This window comes from Drosophila suzukii, chromosome 3, assembly GCF_043229965.1.
Source record: "Drosophila suzukii chromosome 3, CBGP_Dsuzu_IsoJpt1.0, whole genome shotgun sequence".
NCBI lineage: Eukaryota > Metazoa > Arthropoda > Insecta > Diptera > Drosophilidae > Drosophila > Drosophila suzukii.
In genome coordinates, this window is record NC_092082.1 from 91,907,189 (window position 1) to 91,929,320 (window position 22,132).

A 22,132-nucleotide genomic window follows, 5' to 3' on the forward strand; every position below is an offset into this window, starting at 1 on the left:
CCGCAGAGCGAGAGAGGGCGAGTGGGCGAGAGAGGGAGAGCACAGCAATGGCGCAGTGCAAACACGGGGGTGTGAGTGAGAGAGAGCGAGAGCAGCGACTTTGGGGGTGTGTCCTCCCGGTGCTCATGGCCATCTCACCTCTCCCTCGCACTCGAAAGACCCGGGGCGGCACTCGCTACTCGCCGGACAGCAGACCATCTCCCTCACACCCTCTCGCTGGGTGCACGGGGAAAAAAAGAGAGATAAGATAGCGCCCAGGCGGACGGGGCTCTTGCGCTCGAAATTCCGGGGTATTGCGTTCAGTAGCCGCGAGTTCTCGTCGCCAGCACCACGTTTACCGTTAGCACTGGCCCATCCACCCCGTACACGTCTGTGCACCCCAACCACCCAGATACACTCGCTATATAGCGATATACCCGTGGAACACGCATCCAACAGATACTTTTCCGAATTCGTTTTCAATCCAGCTACGTCCTGTTACGGATGCAGACGCGTTGCCTCCGTTGTGATACCAGATACATAGATATAATACCAGGTCTAGGGCTACAAATACCAGAGATTCGAGTGCTGTAGATACTTAGCCTAATTACGCCGCGGATTAAATTATTAAAACACTTAAATCCGCCAGGATTTGCCAATCAAATCACATCGTATCGCATCGAATCGAATTGAATCAAAATCATATCACAGAAAGTGCTTCGCGAGTGAGACTGTGTGCGCGTGTGTGTGTTTTTGTGGAAACGGCAGCGAGATTAAAAACATATCCCCGAGTTACTTAAAATTAATCACTAACATAATCACTGTGATTTTTATTATTTGATCTGCCGACGTCAACAACGCGTGTGCGAAAACTGTTTTTACGGCTAGAGGGGCTCCATTAAATGCCGCTTCGCATTTGATTAGCAATCTGTTGCAACGACAATAGCATAAACCTACCGAGATCCCGGAGATTTATAGCCCACGCTGCCAACGCGATATATCCGAAAGATTTTCGGAGATTTTCCCAGATCTCCGGCCGATTGAAATGCTGGCAATCTGATTTATTGACGGGCCCACGACATTTGCCCCGGTAGAAGAGCCATCAAAGTTCGCCTTTGAGATTCCAATTCCGTATCGACGGAACCAGCGGAACCGACGGAAGTTCGTTCCCACCACCTAGTGGATTAATTTGAATTACTGTCCCATCATTCAGAGGTGAGTTTTGATACTATGAACTTTATCAGAACCTTAAAAAAACTTAGACAAAAGAGAAGTAAACAGTAGCATTTATACCTTAAGCTAGCTTATATAAAACAGATCCTCTTAATTCAGCGCAGAATGACATAAATCAAATATGTCAGACTTATAAAAAAAAAGAAATCAAAAATAGTAAAGCTGTGTAGTTTATGCTATGCATTCTTAAACAAGGAATATAATAAATTGTTTTCAAAAGTATACATAAATTAAATGGGATTTTCTCAGAAAAACATTGTTTGATATGTTTTAAAAATTGCAAGGAATTTAAAGAATTTAGTTTTATATGAGGAATCCTTTAGAATTAAAAAACCATTTCTAAAACTTCAAATTCGAAGAATGCTATAAAGTTAGATTGTACTGACTCTTAAAAACGAAAGTAAAGCTGCCCCAATTAATCTTCCACTAATCGTTATGTGTTAGGTCACTGCAAACAGAAGTCCCGGTAAACACCTTCCTAGGAACTTAATCGCTCCGTAATGACAATGTCAATTCGGCTGATGCTAAGGGAAACACTCTAGCTTTCCAGGGAAGATCAGCCGGGTTCGGGTTCCCATTGAGAACCCAGAGAGCCCGCCAATAAAGCGATTGTTGGACAACGAATTAAGTTTACGGCGGACTCTCACGCCGCGCATAAATCACGGCGAAGTGAGACCCGGATTGCGGCCATAAAGGCGAGATCTCGATCTCGGCCATCTCGTAAGGGGGCCTCTGGGCTTCTGGGCCTGTGCTCCATAGTACTGCCAAAAAAATTGGAGGAGAGCCCGGCCAAGTAGCGCCGCCTCGGCTCATTGACGTCACCTAAACAATTAGCAAACAAGGCATGGAAAAAACCTAAGTACACAATGCTCGCATTCGGATCTCTGGCCAGCCGCTAAACTCGAATTTGAATAAAATAATAAAATTAAATAGAAATGAAAACATGTGGAAAGCCTTGGCAAAACATCGGAATCTTGCCACCTTCGCGACGAGGCACAGAAGAAGCCGTAAACCCACGAGATCTTCGCGGCCATAAAGTGGCATAAAATAATTCTGGCATTCTTTGTCTTAGGGAATCATTATGTAAATAAATTCTCACTTTTGAAATAAAATGACGAGGCAGAAAAGCAGAAAAACACACGAAATAGAGCGGAGAATATTCTTCTAGCGAAGGTGGAATGGAACAATGGCTGGCACTTTGAACTGGCAAACCGGCAACCGAATTATTTATTAGACGCTGCGGCAGATAATTTAGCCAGAAATTGAGACAACTGCGGCAAAGGCGGAGCAAATAACAGTGTTATAAATACTCATCACGGCAATAAATGCAGAAACTTTTCATTTCAACGGCCAGCAGGCGACCCATCAAATCGTGTGGCCCATAAATTGGCTTCAAGTGAAATTATGTTTATCACGAAAGGCTGCTATTATTATTGTTGAACAACCGCAAATGGATTTAATATTACAGCCGCACTAATCCACTGGGGATCAAGTGGAGATCAAGCGGCATTATCGCTCGAAATCGAAAGTGACAACTCAAGCCAAAGCATTCCAATTAAATTTAATTAAATTCACTTCAACTGCGAATTTATGCTGCCGCTAGATTTATGAAATTCGTTCTCGTTTCGAATGAGAATGCCTTTGAATGCCCGTAGTTTGTTGTGATTGAGATTAGATAACCATTTATTGCAACGTTTCGTTTCGTTTGCTCAGATAGCGGTCCGTATATACAGCGGTACGTATATATAACGTATTCCCCCGATATCGGGCGAGGGGCCTAGGAACCTGGAGAGGGTTCCCTCCCTTTTCGCTAATTGATTTACGATCGTTTATGGCTATTTTCGTGCTACTGTCAGTGGGCTGTTTTTTATTTTTAACGAATTTATTGGCGGCCCACAGCCCATGACACAGTTTATCGCTCTAGTGGGGCTGTCAGAAAGGCATTACGACCATCTTACCTTTCCCTAATTTCGATTTGCCAAAATCGGCCAACGTACGTGCAATAATAACAATAATAGCGAGGAGAAATGCTCGCAGAAATGTAAATATTTTACATCGATAAGGCTGTTATCACTCGGGGGCCCCTCTTCTTCGGTCTGCTGATAGCTGATAGCGGTGTAGGTGGTTGTCAGCCCACGGGCCCCGATCCCCCCAGTCCCCCGATCCCCCAGTGCTATCCCCACAATTTACGACGCCCAGCGAACCAGTCCCATTTTACCACCACTCCATTCGCCGGCGGCTCCAGCATCCGTGGTATTAACCCCTTGACGTGTTTGGTGTTAACTTGCCATTCGGCTGGTGTTTGGGTTAAGCTCGTTGTTTGCCTTCGCGTTGAGGCGATAAAAAGTTCCACCAGTTGATTTGCCTACCAGGTAGCCAACGATAATTAAGTCTGGGTAGGAATGAACTCGATATGAGTAACTTGCAACTATCAGGGAATCCAAATTAGAGATAGACTTACTGGTTTTAAGAATTTGTGCTTATCCAACCTTATAAAACTTAGAAAAACATTATGGCATCTGTTTTTTATTATGTTTGTATAGTATTGCATCACAAGGCTTACTTCTTAACTTGTCTGATTGAATGGTTGTTATAATGCACTGATATACGTAACTATGAAATACATTGCAGTTACTTATACTTGAAAAGACTTTCTTACAATGTGCTTTAAAGATTGGTAAATCGTTTTTATATCCCTCTCTCTTTTCTGGACCCTATACAATAATTTCACCAATTATTCTCAATGTACTAATGCAGTTCCCCCTTCCTCCCTCAGCTTTTCGGGCTCTGGCAACGGCTGCATCTTGGATTTGCTCTCACCGCAGTTGGAAGATACCGGCCTCAAGACGACGACTTTCCTGCAGCACTTCAAGGACGTCGTCACGACGAAGTTCACGGGGAGGGACCACCACCTGCCGCCGCTGCACCCCGCGCACCCCGCCCACCCGGCGCACCAGCAGTCGGCGCTGCACCACCACCACCACCAGCAGCAGAGCTTCTCCACCATTTTCCCCACGTATCTCGGAATGGACCGCTCCTCCGCCGTGGGCGGTTGCGGCGGGGGCGGCGGTCTGGGAGTGGGCGTGGTCACCAGCTCGGCCACGGCCTTGGGACCGGGCGGATTGACCAACGGCGGTGGGGGAGTGGTCAGTGGAGCCCTCAATGGCTTGGAGGCCATGTCCGCCGAGTCCACGGGTCTGTGTCTGCAGGATCTGGTGAGTGCCGGGACGGCCAATGGAGCAGGATCCGCAGGATCGGCGGAGAGCGCCACCACCACCAGCACGGCCCTGAGCAGCGGCAGCACCGGAAGCTCCACCGTGAATGGGGGCGGCAGCAGCACTTCCGGCACGGAGCACCTGCACAGCCACCACAGCCTGCACGACTCCAGCTCGTCGGTCAGCATCTCACCCGCCATCTCGAGCCTGATGCCCATCAGCAGCCTGAGCCACCTGCACCACTCCGCAGGCCAGGACCTGGTCGGAGGCTACTCCCAGCACCCGCACCACGCGGTGGTGCCGCCACACACACCCAAGCACGAGCCGCTCGAGAAACTCAGAAGTAAGTATCGAATAATGCAGGGGATCGATGGAGTTCAGAGAGAATAGTCGGGAAAATATGATAGATAATGGGGGAAAGTCCTTTATAGAAAGAGGCGGGGGATTTATATGAACGAAGAGATGAGCAAGAACACTTTAGATCGTTTTTATTTGATATCTTTAATAATAGTTACCAATAGAAAATTGTTAGTTTAGGGATTGTTAAATAGTTTCACTTAGAGTAATTTCACTGAAGAGTTGTCTTAGTAAATGGGGTACAATAATTTTCCGAACCTTACTATTAAAAATTAAAAATCTAAAAGATACTTTGACAATGAAAATAATAGAAACTCTTTTCTTATATAAAATTAAACTTAATAAATATAATGTGATTGATTTAATATCTAGCTGGCTAATTCTAAAGTTATGCGCTAAATGACTCAAAACTATTTAGAGCAACAATTTTCTTTTGATCAGTTCCCTCTTAAAGAACATGCTGCCCAGTTTAGAAACGATTTCCCTTCAATAGCATATAGTCAGACAATTTCGTGGGCAATTTGTAGTGAAATTTGTGAGGGGCATCTCGCACATTGACAGCTAATTAGTGGGCTCATAACTCAGGCTAGTCTAGAAGACAACTTTCTTGGTGCCCAACAGAAAAGATCCCCTTCGATCCGAGCCATCAACAAGTGTCCGCATTCTCATTGCTATTCATGGCACTTTTGAGGGCTTCTGTTTATTCAGATACATTTTTTGTTCCTTCTGTCAGCCGCAGCTGTTGTCATTTCAATAAGCGATTCGTTTTGGCCATCATTCACGCTCCGTGCCAAAAGCTCACTCCCTTTCCCTGGGCCACTTGTCGCTCCGAACCGCCATTTCCACTCCCCTCATGCATATTCATAATCATTGTGCAATCATTAGCGCATAATCTCCACAAAAGCGTTACAAAGGGAACACCCAAAAAAAAAAAACAGAGCAGGGACTTGGGATGAGATATCACTAAACAAATTTCAATTTTGTGCGCATGTCACGGCTAATTGAGCACCCTTCTGGCGTAGTGCCGAAAGCAACACGCTACCCTGCTCACTTTCCACTTCCCCTAGGAGTTTTCCCTTCGGAAATTCGATATGTGCATTGTAGTCAAGTGTTTGTTGTTCCGATTGCTCTAATTGTTATGGGAATTTGGACTCTTTGGAGGATGAGGATTCTGGCTTTGAAATGGAATATGTGAGGCTGCCAAGTGAGCAATGCCACAGCTTCAAGTGTTCGATATGACAACTCGATTGGTTCTGGGGAAGATTTGGGGAGAAAGTCAGGCCACTCCAGATGGTCAGGGAACCTGTTTGGCTAAGGTATATTATTTGACGTAGGGAAGAAAGATCTTATGAGTATGGAATTAAAGGATTATATTTTTTTAATGCCTCTTGAAGATGTATTATTAATAAATTAAAATAAATAAGAGTCCTCAAAGATGATATACTTCACATAAATAAATCCATAAAAATATTATTCCAAATAATTAAGAGTAGTTTAAATAAGCATTTTTATCTGCATAAAGAAATGGAAACACCCGGAAATTTGTAGAAATTTATGAAAAACGTTCTAGTGAAGTTCCTACCAAACTTTAGTTCCTCTCCGACCCAAAAGCACCTCTGAAATTTCCATTTGCATAGGAGATTTGTCTGCCCTCGCCTAGAGATTTGTTGGCTGTCGCCCTGTCAACTCAACTCTGCCCCTTCGGGGTTAACAGCCCGGCAAACTTTGCACTTGTCTGCATCCCGAAGCGCCCAAAATGCCCAAAACGCCCGAAAAGAACCAGAGTGAACCAAACTGAACCTGGGTGAACCCACGGCCACAGATGTCCTGCCATTTATTTGCGTGCCAAAACAATTTAGCACAAAAATGGTGAGCATTTAAAATATGCACGACTGCAGTTATCCTTTGACACCCGTACAAACACGTAGAAACTCGCAGCTGCAGGTGCGGGCCACGTTAACAGCTCGGAGCCACAAATTTCCACTCCTGTCCGCCTGTTTTCCCCCTGTTTTCCCCCTGTTTTCCCCCTGCCTTCCCCCTGCCTTCCCCCGGTTTTCCCCGATTTTCCCCTTGTTGTCGTTATTGTTTACGCTCTTGTTTAAATAATGGCCACGCAACGTGATTCTGCTCCTGCTGCCGGCAGGATTTCCATCAGACTCCAGAACTGCAGTGCTGCAATCGGATTTTCAATTATTGGCCAATTTAATGGTCAGCACACAAATACAAACAGAGACCGAAACCGAGACACCCACAACCCATTCTTTTATAGATATTTATTTATGTGTGTTTTTATTTGTACGCCAGGGGTAATAATTTTTTACGATTGCACTTTTTTATGGGCCGTGTTCCAGCTTTTAGTTTCCACTCGACTCTTCGTTTTATTTTTGGTAGATCATTTTATGGCTTCGGTGCGTGTTTTTATTTCGCTGGCGGTGCTCAAAGGATTTCAAGTTCACGTTTTACACTAATTTAGACCGATGGAGCAAAGATTTTCCCTGTCACAAACGTAACTCTTTAATGGCTCGGGATTGTCTTCTGAATTATGTTGTCAGCAGCTGGTGGAACCGAACTTGTCCCTTCGCCTTCCCAGTGTGCATTTCATATTTCACCATCGCGGCAATTAGGGAATTATCTCGGCTGTATCAGGGACTATATCAACACATATCCACTGGCATCGTCTATTTGCCCATGGCAAACCAAACAGAACCCGAAACGAAACCGAAACTGAATCTGAATCTGAAAACCAAATCAGAGCAGTTTACATTTCTTTTTTGGTTGCTCGGCAAATAATAGGTTGTTGTTTCTATTCCTATTTCTTTTTGTTTCCATTTTTTATGGCCAGCTAGTCCTTAGCTTGTTTGCCAAGTCGTTGCCACAGATACAGATACAGATACTTGCGATGAGATGGAGAACTATTTGCCCATGACAATGTTTGTGGCTGATGCCGTTGATAAAATTATGAAATTACCAGGGTTTCACTTCGCCTCAGTTCGAGTTTCTGGTGAAATCGTGCTGTTATCTGTTGTGTCTACACGAATGCTTAAATGTGTGGGCCCATCTTTCGGCTAAGTGTTAATGGCACGTGCAGCTAGCCGGGCTCTAAAAAAACAAAAAACAAAAAAATACAGAAACACAACAGAGAACATAAACAAAGCCCCAGACGCAGAAATCCAGGGGATACACACTTTCTTCATGGGGGCGGGGTCCTCCAGGAGTCGGGCTACTTTAAATTCCGCACCAACGCCCGTATTTGTCAGGCCTGGTCTTTATGAATATAAATACTTTTTATCGATTTTCCGCTCGGCTCCCTGTGTTTCGCCTACCGCCGCTTAAAGCCTTAAAGGATGCCACATCCTGCGGCGAGGGAACAGTGCATTGCCCGCAAATCTCTGCGAAATTGCTCACATATGTCATGGGTCCTGGCAAAAACAGGGATCACACTCGAATTGGCAATGCACCCTGAATGCCACATGAATTGCACTTGACCGCACAGTGGTTTAATAGGAATATTTCAATATCATTTTATAGATATCTTTAACTAACGAAATTCTTGATAAAACCGTTAAAAAATGTATATGTTTATTTAATTTGTATTTTATATATCAATAGAAAATCTCATTTTTAATATAATTTTGGCAATTAAGAATATTACAACAAGTTCTTCTTTGATTTGTGTAGTCTCTTTTAACTATTTACATTTTAGATAAATTTTATTCTGATTTTACTTTACTTTATACTTTATAACCAAATTTTAAATTCTTGATACAATTTATTCTGATTTTATTCATAATTAAATACTTTAAATCTGTATTGGCTTCATTTTTCTTTCCTGGGTTTTCGCGTTTTGCTCCACTGTGCTCCATAGAAAACTGTAACTACCACAGAAGTTGCCATTTATCAATCCATCTGCACAGCTCTATCTCTGGTTTCCTCCTCGCTGGCACTGATTTCGTTTATATAAATTATAATGTCATTATGGCAACCAGCCACAGAACCCACAATCCACAACCCTCAATCACCATCCCCAATCCCCCACGCTCCCATTTTCCTGGAAGCAATTACCTCGTTGCAGAAGTTCGCTCGCTGGGAAAACTTGACTCTCCGACCGCTTTTCCGCCTCTTTTCTCATTATCCGGGCATCGTGCAATTTCGTAAAAATGTCGCATTAGAGATTATCTGAGGAAACAAACTTGTCCGGCGGACAGGACTCGCAGGACTCCTTCGGCTGGGTCCTCTGGCCAGCTTTTTGCTGGCTGACCCAATGGCAGGAAAGGAATTCGAGCTGACAGTCGGGCAAATTACTGGCCAAAGTCATTGCAGTGGAAAACTACAAGGGGAAAATCTAGTCTGGACAGAAAAACACAACGCCCTTTTTTCGGGGGGTTGGATGTCCTTCTGCCTTTTGTCTTATCTGCAGTCTGAACTAATGAGTCCGGGTTTTTGGCCGGACTCGCCGGCTACGGGTGTGGTCATTTGGCCAAGGGTTGCTCTTTATACTTGCGACATGTCAATGTGATTTCCCAGATTTTTATGCGACTTTTCTCCGGTTGGTCAAGTGCCCGGAGCTCATTATAGGGCCATAACACATGGTCAGAGGACATTGTCTCGGCCAAAGGATTAGTCCTGCGAGACGTAAAAATTAACTTGCCTAATTTTCATGACTCCGAATTAGGCTAATTTGCAGCCAGGGTGGCTTGTGGGTTTCTTGTTTTGCGGCATATGGCCGACAATTTCCACGGACATCAACACCTCGGCAGAAAATGTGGCATGAAATTGGAAAAATATTTTCATTTGTGGTGTGGAGTGTTTAACCCTTTGGTGGCCCAGCCAGTGGTTTACAACGAAAGCAACTCTCGGTCCTCCGAACCCATTTCCAAATCCAATCTCAATTCCAATCCCGAAACCAATCCCCATTCAACTGTCACATTAATCGTTTGTTTTTGGTCACCAACTAAACGTTGCTTAGCTTGACATTTTCCTTTAACCGTTTTCCTCCCTTTTCCGGGCCGTGTCCTTTTGTTGGCTCGTCCTTTTATTTTTGTTTCTGTTTGTTTTGGTCTGGTGAGGCTTCCTCCTGTGACAGTCTGCGTCTCCTGCTCCGGATAATTTATTGCTCCGGCTGCCGTGTCGTGTGTCAAAAGTTTTTATGTGGAAATCTGTCTATGAATGAGGCGGTTGCCGTATGTGTGCAGGATGCTTAGATGCCTGGAGGAGAAAAAAAAGGAAAATCCGAATCATTTTCGAATTTTTGTGCTGTTTCACTCGGGCAACCCTCGCTTGATTAATTGAGAACGCCCCTCGGGGAGTGTTTGCTTTGACTTTTGTTTAGGATCATCACAATAGTCGCCAAGTCAAATAGGTTTACCATCGCTCATTTGTTTGCACAGCGGCTAAATGCCACTGCAAAATGGCTGCCACTGGGAGATTGGAAAATCAGAAAATACGAAAATCCGAAAATCGGAAAATCAGAAGACTAGAAATTCAGAAAGCGAAAGTGACGCCGACACTTGTTGTCACAAAACTCTTGCTTGACATGTGCAAAATGCCCCCGACAAGCAACGCCCACCTCTATTGACACTTGCCACTCATCCAAACTCGATACCCACTCGAAAGCCTTGAAAACATTGTAAAACTCGGGCGACAACTGGCCGACAAATGTCACCGCCAGCTGACAGACGACGACGATTTTTCCAACGACCTGTCAGGCGGCGGGAAAACCAAACACCAGGAAAATCTCATTCAAACTCAAATTAGTCGCTGGCCAAAATGCTCGGGAAATATTTACACAAATAAAAATCGCCTTGCTACGTGATTTTCGCTGCGTTTTTTCGAATTCTCCGTATTTTTTCTCCGTTTCTGTGTTTTTAGAGCGTGTCGTTAGGAAAATATTTTTACGATACGAAGAATGGGCGATGACGACCCATTTAGCTCAGGTCGGAAATCGGATTTGGAAATGGGAATGGGAATGGGCCATCTATTAAGATTCATTCAGCTGTGTCTTCGAAATCAAAGGTTGCAATGAGGCGTTCACTAAAAAATGAAAGAGGAATTGAGGATGCAGTGGAATTGGTGCGAGAAGTGTCATCTCAAATAACAAACTAGGGGAAGATATAAAAGATAATTTGTATTAACGAATTAACATATAAAGAAAATGCACTAGATCACTTTACTATTCTTAATTATTAAATAAATACAAAACATTCTCTCAATTTAAGATCAAAAACTAACTTTTTATGGGTTTATAAAATAGGTGTATCTTATAGTTAAGTTACCTAATCAATCGTGGCAAAAGATTAATTTTAAAAATCAATTTTTCCACTTAACACAGCCAGATTGTTTGTTTAGAAATTTTCCACCTAACATCCAAGACGCTCATAATAAAGCAATGAAATTTTAATTACCCCAAAACGCACTCATTAGAGGCCATAAAAATACTTTTCACGGGGAAATTTGAATTTCCAACGGCATGTGAGGCTGTTGTCGTCGGCATAAATTATGCAACTGGCAATAAACTAATTGAGCCATGGGCCACTTCCAAGGGGGGTGACATTTGTGACTCCGAGGGGTACCCGAGCCCCCACTTTCCCCCGCTCCCCAAAGTATCCGGCTAATTGTTTCAAATGTCGCCGCGGGTGTTTGCTCACTTTAAAAACCACATTAAAGTGACAGCATGTGAGAAGGCCATAAATTACCAGCGGTATGCAAAGGAAGTGGCCGAGAAGATTTAGGAGGAAGTCGGGACCTCGGGACCATATGGGTGCACACCTTCTCCTTTCTGGGGAGACGGGAAAACCCCCAGAAATCAATTGCCACGGCCATAAATCTGTGACGAAATGGGTTTTCGGGTGGGGAATCTTGTCAATGACTAATTAATATCGAAATAGGCGTTACTAACTACGGCAATTATTATGTGGCGGGGCAGCAAATTACTTGACTCAATGGGCGCCGCTAGATTTATGGGGCCAAGAGTCCAGGGCGATTCCCTCGATTAACTTTCCCCGTGGCAACACTTTCAGCACGAACTGAAGTTTTTATAATCCCGCCCCTGGAAACCATTAAGTTGGCCTCCTCCAGGGGCAATCCGCTTTTTAATCGCGCTAACCAAGAGCCCATTTCAGGCGGCGGTGTCATAAATCCTTTTATGAGCTCTTTTACGGGCTCCTCTTTTCTTTCCTAGGATATGAAGGTTTGGGGAAAGTTTTTCACTGGCTGGAGGCTTTTCACAGGGGGAAAATATCTTTAAACATTTTAAAACTTGCTTACCTTCTGCATCTTTAACATTTCAATCAGTAAATTAATAGATAAGTCAATAATGAGAGCATTTTTTGTATCTTGAAGTTAAGATTTAGGGACCTAGCAATATATATTTTTGGGCTTTTGAACAAACCCCGGTTAAAACATAAATTTTTTTGTAATTTTCTCTTGCCTGCGCTGGCTTGTTCTTTTCAGTTTGGGCCGAAACCGGCGATTTCCGTGATAGTCATAGCTCCATGACCGCCGTAGCAAATAGTTTGGATAGCACCCACTTGAACAACTTTCAGACGTCGTCGACATCTACGTTAACGAACCGGAGTCGGGATCGCAAAGATGGTGAGTAGGAGAGTCCGTAACCCCCTGTCCCAGGTCCAAGCCCAATGGCACCCAAAAACATACTATTCCCAGACCGAATCCGTTATCTCCGGGGTCCCCACCGATAAGGAACATAATTTATAATAATTTCGGAAAGCGTGGCCAACGATTCCACCTTTGTCGGCGAAATTACTCGGCCGGGTCCGTTTAGTTTTCGATTAGACTGCCTTTGATTTGCCACCTCACGATGACAGAAACACCAAAAAAAGTGAGAACGGAGTCGAACGAAAATGATATTTCACAGGGGCAGTAATTTAGTTTATTTGATTAAGTTTTCGGCAGTTTCGATGTCGATGTTGGTCTCGCTTTCCGGGCCCTACAACATACAGCACAAAAAAACACAAAAAGCACGCCGCATGATCGATGACATTCGGGAACATACATTAACTGGTTATAAATCTGTTTGCGGCGGTACGTCTTTGAAGTTCCCTTTGGGGTGGTGGGTGGTGGGTAGTGGGTGTTTGCTGGCGACGCCTGAAGGTTGCATGGCAATTAGTAACGGTGCTCCGATGACGCCAGAAATCAGAAGCCGCTCGGAAGACCTTTCCCTACCGAACTGCCAACTGGTAGCCCCAGCAAACCCAGACAGACGGCATAGAACAGCATAGCAACTGCAACTGGTGGGGAAACAGAAGTGGCTCTACCTTCTAATCTTTAGAATTCTGAATCATCCAATCATTAATGACATTTAAAAAAATTTCTTTACTAATCTATAATAACACATATATTTCTTCACACAGGCAACCGCAGTGTGAACGAGACCACGATCAAGACAGAGAACATATCAAGCTCGGGACACGATGAGCCGATGACCACCAGTGGCGAGGAGCCCAAGAACGACAAGAAGAACAAAAGACAGAGGCGCCAGAGGACGCACTTCACATCGCAGCAGCTCCAGGAACTGGAGCACACCTTCAGCCGGAACAGATATCCGGACATGTCCACCCGCGAGGAGATCGCCATGTGGACCAATCTTACAGAGGCTCGCGTTAGGGTGAGTACACTGAGATAACTAGGACTAGGTCTTAAAAATCTATCAGTTCAATTTATTTTGATATCCAAAAAGCATAACCTAATATTTCATTATCAGATTAGAAGGTTCTTAGGAAGATGTTTAAAAATGATATTATTAAAATGTATTGAAAGTTATGGTTCATCGGAAAATACCTTTGAATAATAATCTATATTTTAGAAATAAAATAGTTCTTAAAACTTTAAGTGTTGGGAAAACTTCCTCTTCCCTTTGGACTTTTCACCAACTTTACCGCGCTGATGCTCGAATTAATTGCCAGCCAAGCCGCAAACGGCAAACAAACGACGGCAGTCCTGGCATTCCGGCCACATTATGCCGCCATTATAGTCCGTTAGTCCGGACCCCAATTATATTACGGACCGCAGGAGTCGCGACCGCAATGCAGCCGCACAGACTCGTAAATATGTCGCCTCGTTTGGCGTTGGCTTAAATCCAATACGAAAACGGGGAGCACGGCCAATATGGCCAATATTCGTCCCAAAAAGCCGAGCCGATTTCCCTGCGCCACCGGGGATTTATGGGCGGCCATGGGGGCCAAGGGGCGTGGCAGGTCGGGGAAGAGGGCAGGGGTGTTGCCATAAATTGACGCAGCTAAAACTGCAGTTGGCAGCGTTTGCAGCATTTGCTGTTTGTAAACCGCGGGCTTATCGAACGGCCGACCTCAACTGAACTGAATCGGAGTGTTTGCTCAATATCCGTTCTATTGACATGGGCCCGGGGCATTTGTCCATGTCCGAGATACAATAGTGCACGATGGTATTTGGTTAGCAAGGTATATTGTATCTAACAGCATTCTGGTTTATAATAATAGAACTATCCAATGCCCTTATGTTATAATAATAATATAATAATATTAATATATCTAATTATTCCTACTGTTATAATCGTAACAAAATATATATCATAGACTGGTGTAGTAGTGTAGTAATACTATTTATTATTATATTATCTCAGATCTCTTAATTTAAATATCTTTTGAAAGAACTACAAATATCATGGGTAAACCCAAGTCTCAGAACCCATACTCTTTGATCGACTGTGCGTAATGTTGAAGAAGAACTAACAACAGGGCCTGGAGTTGTTCAAGATATCTTGGCCACACAACAGTTGTAATTGTTTGTAAACACGATAGTTAGTTGGGCAAACAATTGGAGTTGTGGCGCCAGCGCGGCAAATACTCTCCTGATATCGAAGATATCGTCTATCTGTATCTATTCCCATTTCCATTTCCACTTCCATTTCCATCGCCGTCAGGACGGAAAGACAATCAGCTCAGCAGACAGGCCGAAGATATGATAGACAAATGATCGATGATCGGCGATGATTGCTGATGGTGATCGGGTTTGCGATCATTGTCATTGGACGTATGGCGACATCAGCGTGGCATTAATTGTACAGCTAGAAGTGGTTGAGCAGCGGGGTTTAATGGGCCCGGAAAAGCAGAACATCTGCGAGAAGGCGAATTTTTCATGGTTTTCCTATGCAAATTTCCACGGACCTTCGCATATGCCCAGAATTCGATGGATCCCCTTTGCACTTGATGACATTTATAAAGAAATTAGCTGCGGCCCAGAGTGACAGGGGGAATGGGAAGGCCGGGAACGATGTCAATCTAAACATGTGTTCCTCGCATAAAGCAGCTAAATGCATAAAATATTGATACAGTTTGTTTTATGGTCCATTATATGATGATGACAAAACGGTCGCTCAGTTTTCCAAAGACCTTTCCACCCTCCGAAAATGCAAAACAATGCCCAGACTATTTGTCATCGCCACCGAGGGTTGTTTAATGAATTAGAAAACCGCACACGAATTAATGATGATCGCGATCATGCCTTTGCGAGTGTCTAAGGGGTGGCTCCTGGCTCACATTTGACTTTGACTTCTCGGATGCCCATTGTAATAGCGGAGGCAATAAAATTTATCAAATATACAAAAGGATTACGGGGCAGTGGCAGTGCAACTCCGGCCGGGATGGGCCTTATAAATCTGGCCGGGCTTTAAACTGTCAAAAAAGAGCAGCCCCGTCTGAAGGGAAACTGCCTCTGTTTCTGTTTCGTTTTCCGTTTCTGTATCTTCGGGCCCTGATAGCTACTAATCCGGGGATTTACATGCGCCGGCAATTATGGCAATATGTTCATCCCGTCTGTCCCATTGTCTCCCGCTCCTTCTCTTTCACTTTTTAATGTGTCAAATAGAACTCACTTTTTAATTCAATTACCAGCCAAAGACTGGCAAAAACAAGGCCCATAAAAGCATTTGTCGCTGCCCTCAGATGGAAGTGGAATCCAGTCCATGGGGTTGTGCCGAGCTATCGAGTGTTTTTTGCGAGTTCTTTTTATGGTCAGGTGTCGCCAATGGCCCGGAAATGGGAACAGCATTTGCCAATCGCCGGAAGTGTATAAAAAAGCTATTGGAAGTGGCCACAAAGGAGCCACAATATGCTGCGATGATTGCAGTTCGAATGGTTCAATGTGGTGGATAAGTGGGGGAGGGGGTATCTGAAAGGTGAAGGGATAAATAAAACAATTTTGATAAACTTTTTATAAACCATACAGATGTGTTATTAGAATTTTAAAAATATTTAAAACAGTATTTTAGTTAAACCATATGACAGGCTAAAGATAGTCTAGTTTAGAAACTCGATGTCTCTAAATGTTGTGTCTTAGCCTAAGATTCCTAACCAGTTTAGTCTTGAATAATTTTTTGGGTTTGGAATTTCACAATATAACTATCAGAATTTTTTCCAGAAAATGTATGAGATCCGAAATATTTAGAAATTCTGATCAATAAAGTCGACTTAATTTTTACAAATACCCAACTATGACAACCTTTTGACTTTATTTACTTCTGTAATAGCCATGATTAGGCTGATTTTTTCACATATGCTCGTATCTGCAGCTGCAGTCGGACATCGGAGCAATTAATGCCGATGATACTGGAGTATGGCCATATATCTGTGTGGTCATACAGACAGTTAAGCACACGAGGAGACGGCGCTGCGTGGAGTAGTTCACGTATCGATGTTATCTGGTGATTTTCACTCGGGCACAGCTATCTATAGAGAAGAACCCCGGAAATGAGACCCTGGGCCATTTCACATTTCCCATACGACAAATAAAAAACGTATTTAGCTGCAATTTGCGGCCATCAATCATGAGGGCCGCACAAAAAATGAGGGCCTAACTTCTGCCACATGGCCACTTTCTGGCCACTCATATTCTCTATTTTTTGTGTCCACATTTTACCTGATGAAGCGTTGCAGGAGTTCGCCATCGAGTGTCATTGACGCTTTCATCAAAACCAATTAGGATTTTCCACAGGACCCTGACCCGTTGAGTGGAAAATTGCGCTGTTTTTTGCACTCTCTCATATTTCACTTTTTCACTTTGGCGCAGAGTTTTCCCTTTTCGTTTTTTTCTGCAGGCACATCAATTTGCCATCAGCGTTTTCCACTTTTCCGTCTGCCTGGGTTTTGTGTTTTTTGCAACTTTGGCAACTTGCTAAATGATACGTGAAAATGACAGCTGACGAGATCGATGACGTTAGTTTTGCATCCTTGATGATGCAGGAGATCCTTGAGCTCCTGATGCTGATGCTGATGATGATGATGGGGCTGAGCGATGTACCTTGACAAATTGACACATTGCGCAGGCAGGGGATTTGATTTAGGGGTCCTGGGAAAACGGAAAACTCTCACTTTCGGATTTCCTCCGCTTTCCTCATTGCCAACCAGCTCATGCGATTTCAATTAACTGCCGCAACTAATTAGATTAAAGCAATTGCCGCACTAAATTCGCTTTGCTGGCACGCGGCCATAGTTTTTCACTTGTTAACCGGCTCGGAATGTCTCAATTTGGGTTTTCCCAGGCGAAAACAAACACTTTTTGCATAGATCAGCGCGTGTCGGATTTTAGACACGGCAGTTAGGGGTTTGGGGAGTTCACAGGACGCAGGACGCAGGATATGTAGGATATTCGTAGGATAGTAAGGGGTGCAGACCTGCATTGACCATAAATCTGCAACCCCGCTAACTGGAAACGCGTTGATTTTGGGACAATGTGGCAATGCGGCAACAAGCCATGAAATTCGAATTTGCAGCTTTAATTGGTCTGGCCAAATTGTATCTCTATCTGTGAGAACCTTTCCTGGGTTGGTGGGTATATTTGTATCTTAAATGTATCTTAAAGCCAGGAGAACTCGAGAGCAAGAAACTCATCAAAATGCTGCCAACGTCTGCGCAGCTCTTTGTCATTTGTATCTGTATCTCCGGGCCAGAGTATCTTTGTCTGCCCCCAAACGGCATCCGTATCTGTGCAAACTTCAGCCATAAATTACAAAGTTGCCATTTTGTTTTTATCTTCTTTTCTCTGTGCTGTGCACTTTCTGTGTGCAAAATAATTTTGATTTATTTTTTGCGCCCTCGCAACTTTCCCCCGACTTTTTCGGTGGTGGCAAGCCGAGTTTATTTATATAAAGCTCTCCATTAAAAAAGGCAGCCACAGCCACATCCACGGGGCTGACTGGGAGTATTTATGTATATATTTGTATATTTATAATTACTGCACATGCGTATTGCTGGGAGCGCTTTTTGGGGGAAGTTTTGCCGAAGCCGTCGTCTTTGCCGTTCGCTGCCAGGGAGATACATAAATTTTCAAGTAATAAATTATAAAAGAAAATGGCCGACGGGGCAGCTTAAAAACTGCGAATAAGTCGCGATGTGCAATAAGAGTTAAATTGCTAGAATTGGGATTTTAGTTTCGGAAGTTTCCATATAAAAAGGGAGCTCAATGAATAATAACAGAAATAAAACGAATTAGTATTAGTTTTTATATGCTGTTTAAAAAGTATATAGACCCACTCAAAATAAAATATTTGTATTTTATTTAAACTACTTTTTCAAGCTAGAATTCTAGACATGGTTAGAAAGACACGAACTTATTTGAACTTGGCATACGAAAGTAGAACTAAAATATATGATAGGACCTTGCTTATTGATAATTTATATATTTATTCAATGCTAATGGATGTCTAGTTTTATATAGTATAATATAATATATAATAATTTCAACAAATCTAATGAGTACCCCCCTTTTCCCTCGCAGGTGTGGTTCAAGAACCGGCGGGCCAAGTGGCGCAAGCGGGAGCGCAACGCGATGAACGCGGCGGTGGCGGCGGCGGACTTCAAGTCCGGATTCGGGACGCAGTTCATGCAGCCGTTCGCGGACGACTCGCTGTACAGCTCGTACCCGTACAACAACTGGACCAAGGTGCCCTCGCCGCTGGGCACCAAGCCCTTCCCGTGGCCGGTGAACCCACTGGGGTCGATGGTGGCCGGCAACCACCACCAGAACTCGGTGAACTGCTTCAACACGGGGGCCAGCGGGGTGGCGGTGAGCATGAACAACGCCTCGATGCTGCCGGGGTCCATGGGCTCCTCGCTGAGCAACAGCAGCAACGTGGGGGCGGTGGGCGCCCCCTGCCCGTACACCACCCCCGCCAACCCGTACATGTACCGCTCCGCCGCCGAGCCCTGCATGAGCAGCAGCATGAGCTCCAGCATCGCCACCCTGCGGCTGAAGGCCAAGCAGCACGCCTCCGCCGGCTTCGGCAGCCCCTACTCCGCCCCCTCCCCGGTCTCCCGCTCCAACTCCGCCGGCCTGTCCGCCTGCCAGTACACCGGCGTGGGCGTGACGGACGTGGTCTGAGAAAACGCCCTGGGTGCGCTGCTCAACCAGCACCAGCACCACTTGCAGCACTTCTCGGGCGGATCGGGGGTGCACCACGCCGCCAACGGGATGCAACAGCACGCGGGCAACATGTTGCAGCACAACAACGGCGGCGGCCTCCTCCTGGACCACTCCGACCTGGGCTTGGGCCCCTCCAGCCACCCGGACGAGGGCAACCACAGTCTGGAGGGCAGCAACAAGTCCCCCTTGGAGGCGCCCCTGGCCAGCAGCAGCAACAACAACAACAACGACAACGACGACGAGGACGTCATCGATTGAAGAACGCTCTAAGTTGAGGAGGAGGAAACCAACTAAATCAAACTAAAGGCAGCCTAGCCCTAAGCATTCATAAATAATTTTAGATGTTTGCCTAAAGTAAGGATACATAATAACGAAAAAGAAGCCCTATCCAAAGATACAATTTTTTGAAGAACAATAATTAAATTTACCAAAAAGAGAGAGGTTACTCTGTTTTATTTGCATTGAGATTAGTGCCAACTTCGTTCGAGATCGCCCCCGAAATCCAGCAATTAAGTGTTTTTGTAAATAAAAGCAAATATCTAGGTGTAAGCAGCGGAACCCCTAACTAATCAAGCCAAATAGCCAGCCCAAAGAACATATAGTCACTCCTAGTTCCACCTTCAGTTCCCCATCGTAAATATCGTATATGTAAACCAGAAACGTATCAGATTGTAAAGCAGCTAAGGCCAAAAAGGAAAACTAAACTAAAGCTAACTATATATCAAGCCGTAGCCGTTTTTAAGGAGTTGTCTAGTCGTATAGATCCGCATATGGCATATACCACTACTGTCTGTATATGTACCATGTATATCCCCACTAAAGAGCCCCGTATAAATAACTATTTAATAATTGTACACTTAATATTACTAGTTATAGAAATTGAATCAAAAGAACAATAAAAATTATGGAAAAAAACGCACCTACACGACGGAATAATGAATTACGAGGGCAAATTGCGGTCAACCGCTGGGATAACGAATGGCTTTTTTCCCGCTGGGAAAGCTGGCGGAATGGGAAATGGAAAAATTAAAAAATCAAATTGTAATTTACAGCCGTCGGGGGTGAGGCGATACATGCCAATTCGGCGGGGAAGGGAACTTAATTTAAAGCAGCTTTTCCTCCCCCGAAAAGTGCGCAAGTGCTTAATTCCAAGGTGGACCTGGTGGCCCTGGTGCAAAAGATCCATCCATCAATTTATTCATTACAGGGAAATTATGTCGCATTTATATGCACCCCGCCAAGTGACAACCCCCCGGAAAATCACCGCACAATAAAAATAATAATAAAAGGACATCCGCGACGAGGGGGTTGCTTTCGGAATCCTGGTTCCTGGGCATCAAATTTGAATTTCATATGCTGCCCGCCTTGATTGAAGTCGGCTAATAAAGTGCCCGAAAAGGGAAAATCGGGGGAAATGGAATGGATTTCCCGCTGCGTTAAGCATCCATTTAGGGGGTGCTGAGGGCAAAGGGGGGCTAAACTGCGACCCGGCGACCATTTGATTTATTTTATTCCCCTCTGCCCGCTGTTAATGTTTTAATAAGATTGATTTTATTGCCGCCCCCGTGTGCGTGGGTGGATTTGGCCCTGCTGCGGCGTCAAAGGGTTAATAAGTTGCGCTCCAGCTGTTTTAGCAACTCTATTATTGTCTCCATTTCGGGATGGCTTTCAATTTGGTTCGAAATTGGAAGATCTCTTGCAAATTTAAGAGTTTCGGGTAGTTTCTGCGAGTCCTATCTGCACTCGCTGTATCGCCATACACACACTCGCGTAATTAACTTTTCGGCGTAATTAATGCCGAGCCTAATTATTGTTAATCAAGCTCAGGCCGTCAACCAGGCAGAGCAGCCCAAACAGGCCGCATAGTGGATGAGCCGCAATTAAAATCAACTTCCTATATATATATTTCCATGGGTTGTGGGGGAAGAACAATGATAATAGCAGCGTGAGTCACACGGAAAAAAGTATTGTTAAAGAACATGAAAAATAAAATGGAATTCTTTAATAAATGTAAGACTTTTTACAATATTTAATTGATACCTCAATACCCATGCTAAAAATTAAATACCATTACAATTACTTACCATATTCTAGAGTAACGTCAGAACATCGATTAATATTTCTTTATTACAATACTTTGTTAATCCGAGGAGATTGATACAATAGTAATTAGTTACCATATTGGAGGTTAAAGTCAGAATATCTTTAATTTTCTGTTTATAAGAGTAATTTTCTATGGCGAGGTTGATACAATACAAATACTAAAGTTAGTATTAAGTTCTTTTATGACTCAAAATGTAATCTCAGTTTTAAAATAGAATAAAATTAAGAACTCATCAATAATTGCTGTTTATATAAAAGTAGACTAACAATTTTAGAATTGGGTACACCAATTTGGTTAAGGTTTATTTTTTAACGTGTTTTCTTCCATCCATCTCAAGACCCATTCGCGATTCTCTCATTTCTGCCAAGGAAGCGCCATCTTGAAACTGTCTTAAGACACGACGCATGCTGTCAGCCATTATTTGCCTATCCCACCCCCTTGGAACCCCAAACCTCCTGTAGCCCCGACCATTCGGAACCCCTTACCATTCCATATAGAGACAATCAGAGAACCAGTCGAGCAACCAGGCAAGTCTTCTGCCTTTCACTTGAGACCCCGCCTCCTGGCTGATTCCCCATCATTTACTTTGTCAGTGTGCGGCAGCTTCATCATTATTATTGCTGGCCCGCTTCTTTGTTAGCAACATACAAACCCATCATCATCGCAGTCTTCATCATCGTCTTCATCAGGGTCTCCATCTTGGCTGCTGTATTTTTCCCTTAGGTACTTGTCTTTCTTAACTCATTGCGTTGGCAATAAATCTTCGACGCTCTTATCTGCCAGGCACACAGTTTGGGTTCGGATTTACCCCACCCCATTCCCTAGTTTTCCC

At 44.0% G+C, this 22,132-nt stretch overlaps 1 protein-coding gene across 3 annotated transcripts; it reads left to right on the plus strand.

Annotated features, from left to right (window-relative positions):
* Positions 1–290: 290 nt before the first annotated feature.
* Positions 291–20,115, plus strand: Ptx1 (pituitary homeobox homolog Ptx1). Of its 3 annotated transcripts, none has more exons than XM_070996276.1 (5): positions 292–1,194; positions 3,989–4,770; positions 12,219–12,374; positions 13,154–13,407; positions 18,552–20,115. In XM_070996276.1, the coding sequence occupies exons 2-5, from the start codon at positions 4,239–4,241 to the stop codon at positions 19,152–19,154; spliced, it is 1,545 nt and encodes a 514-aa protein (XP_070852377.1). In that variant the 5' UTR covers positions 292–1,194; positions 3,989–4,238; the 3' UTR covers positions 19,155–20,115. The 3 variants fall into 3 exon arrangements, with proteins under 3 accessions (XP_036675531.1, XP_070852377.1, XP_036675530.1); XM_036819635.3 differs by having other exon boundaries at positions 12,234–12,374; XM_036819636.3 differs by lacking the exon at positions 12,219–12,374 and having other exon boundaries at positions 291–1,194.
* Positions 20,116–22,132: the final 2,017 nt, after the last annotated feature.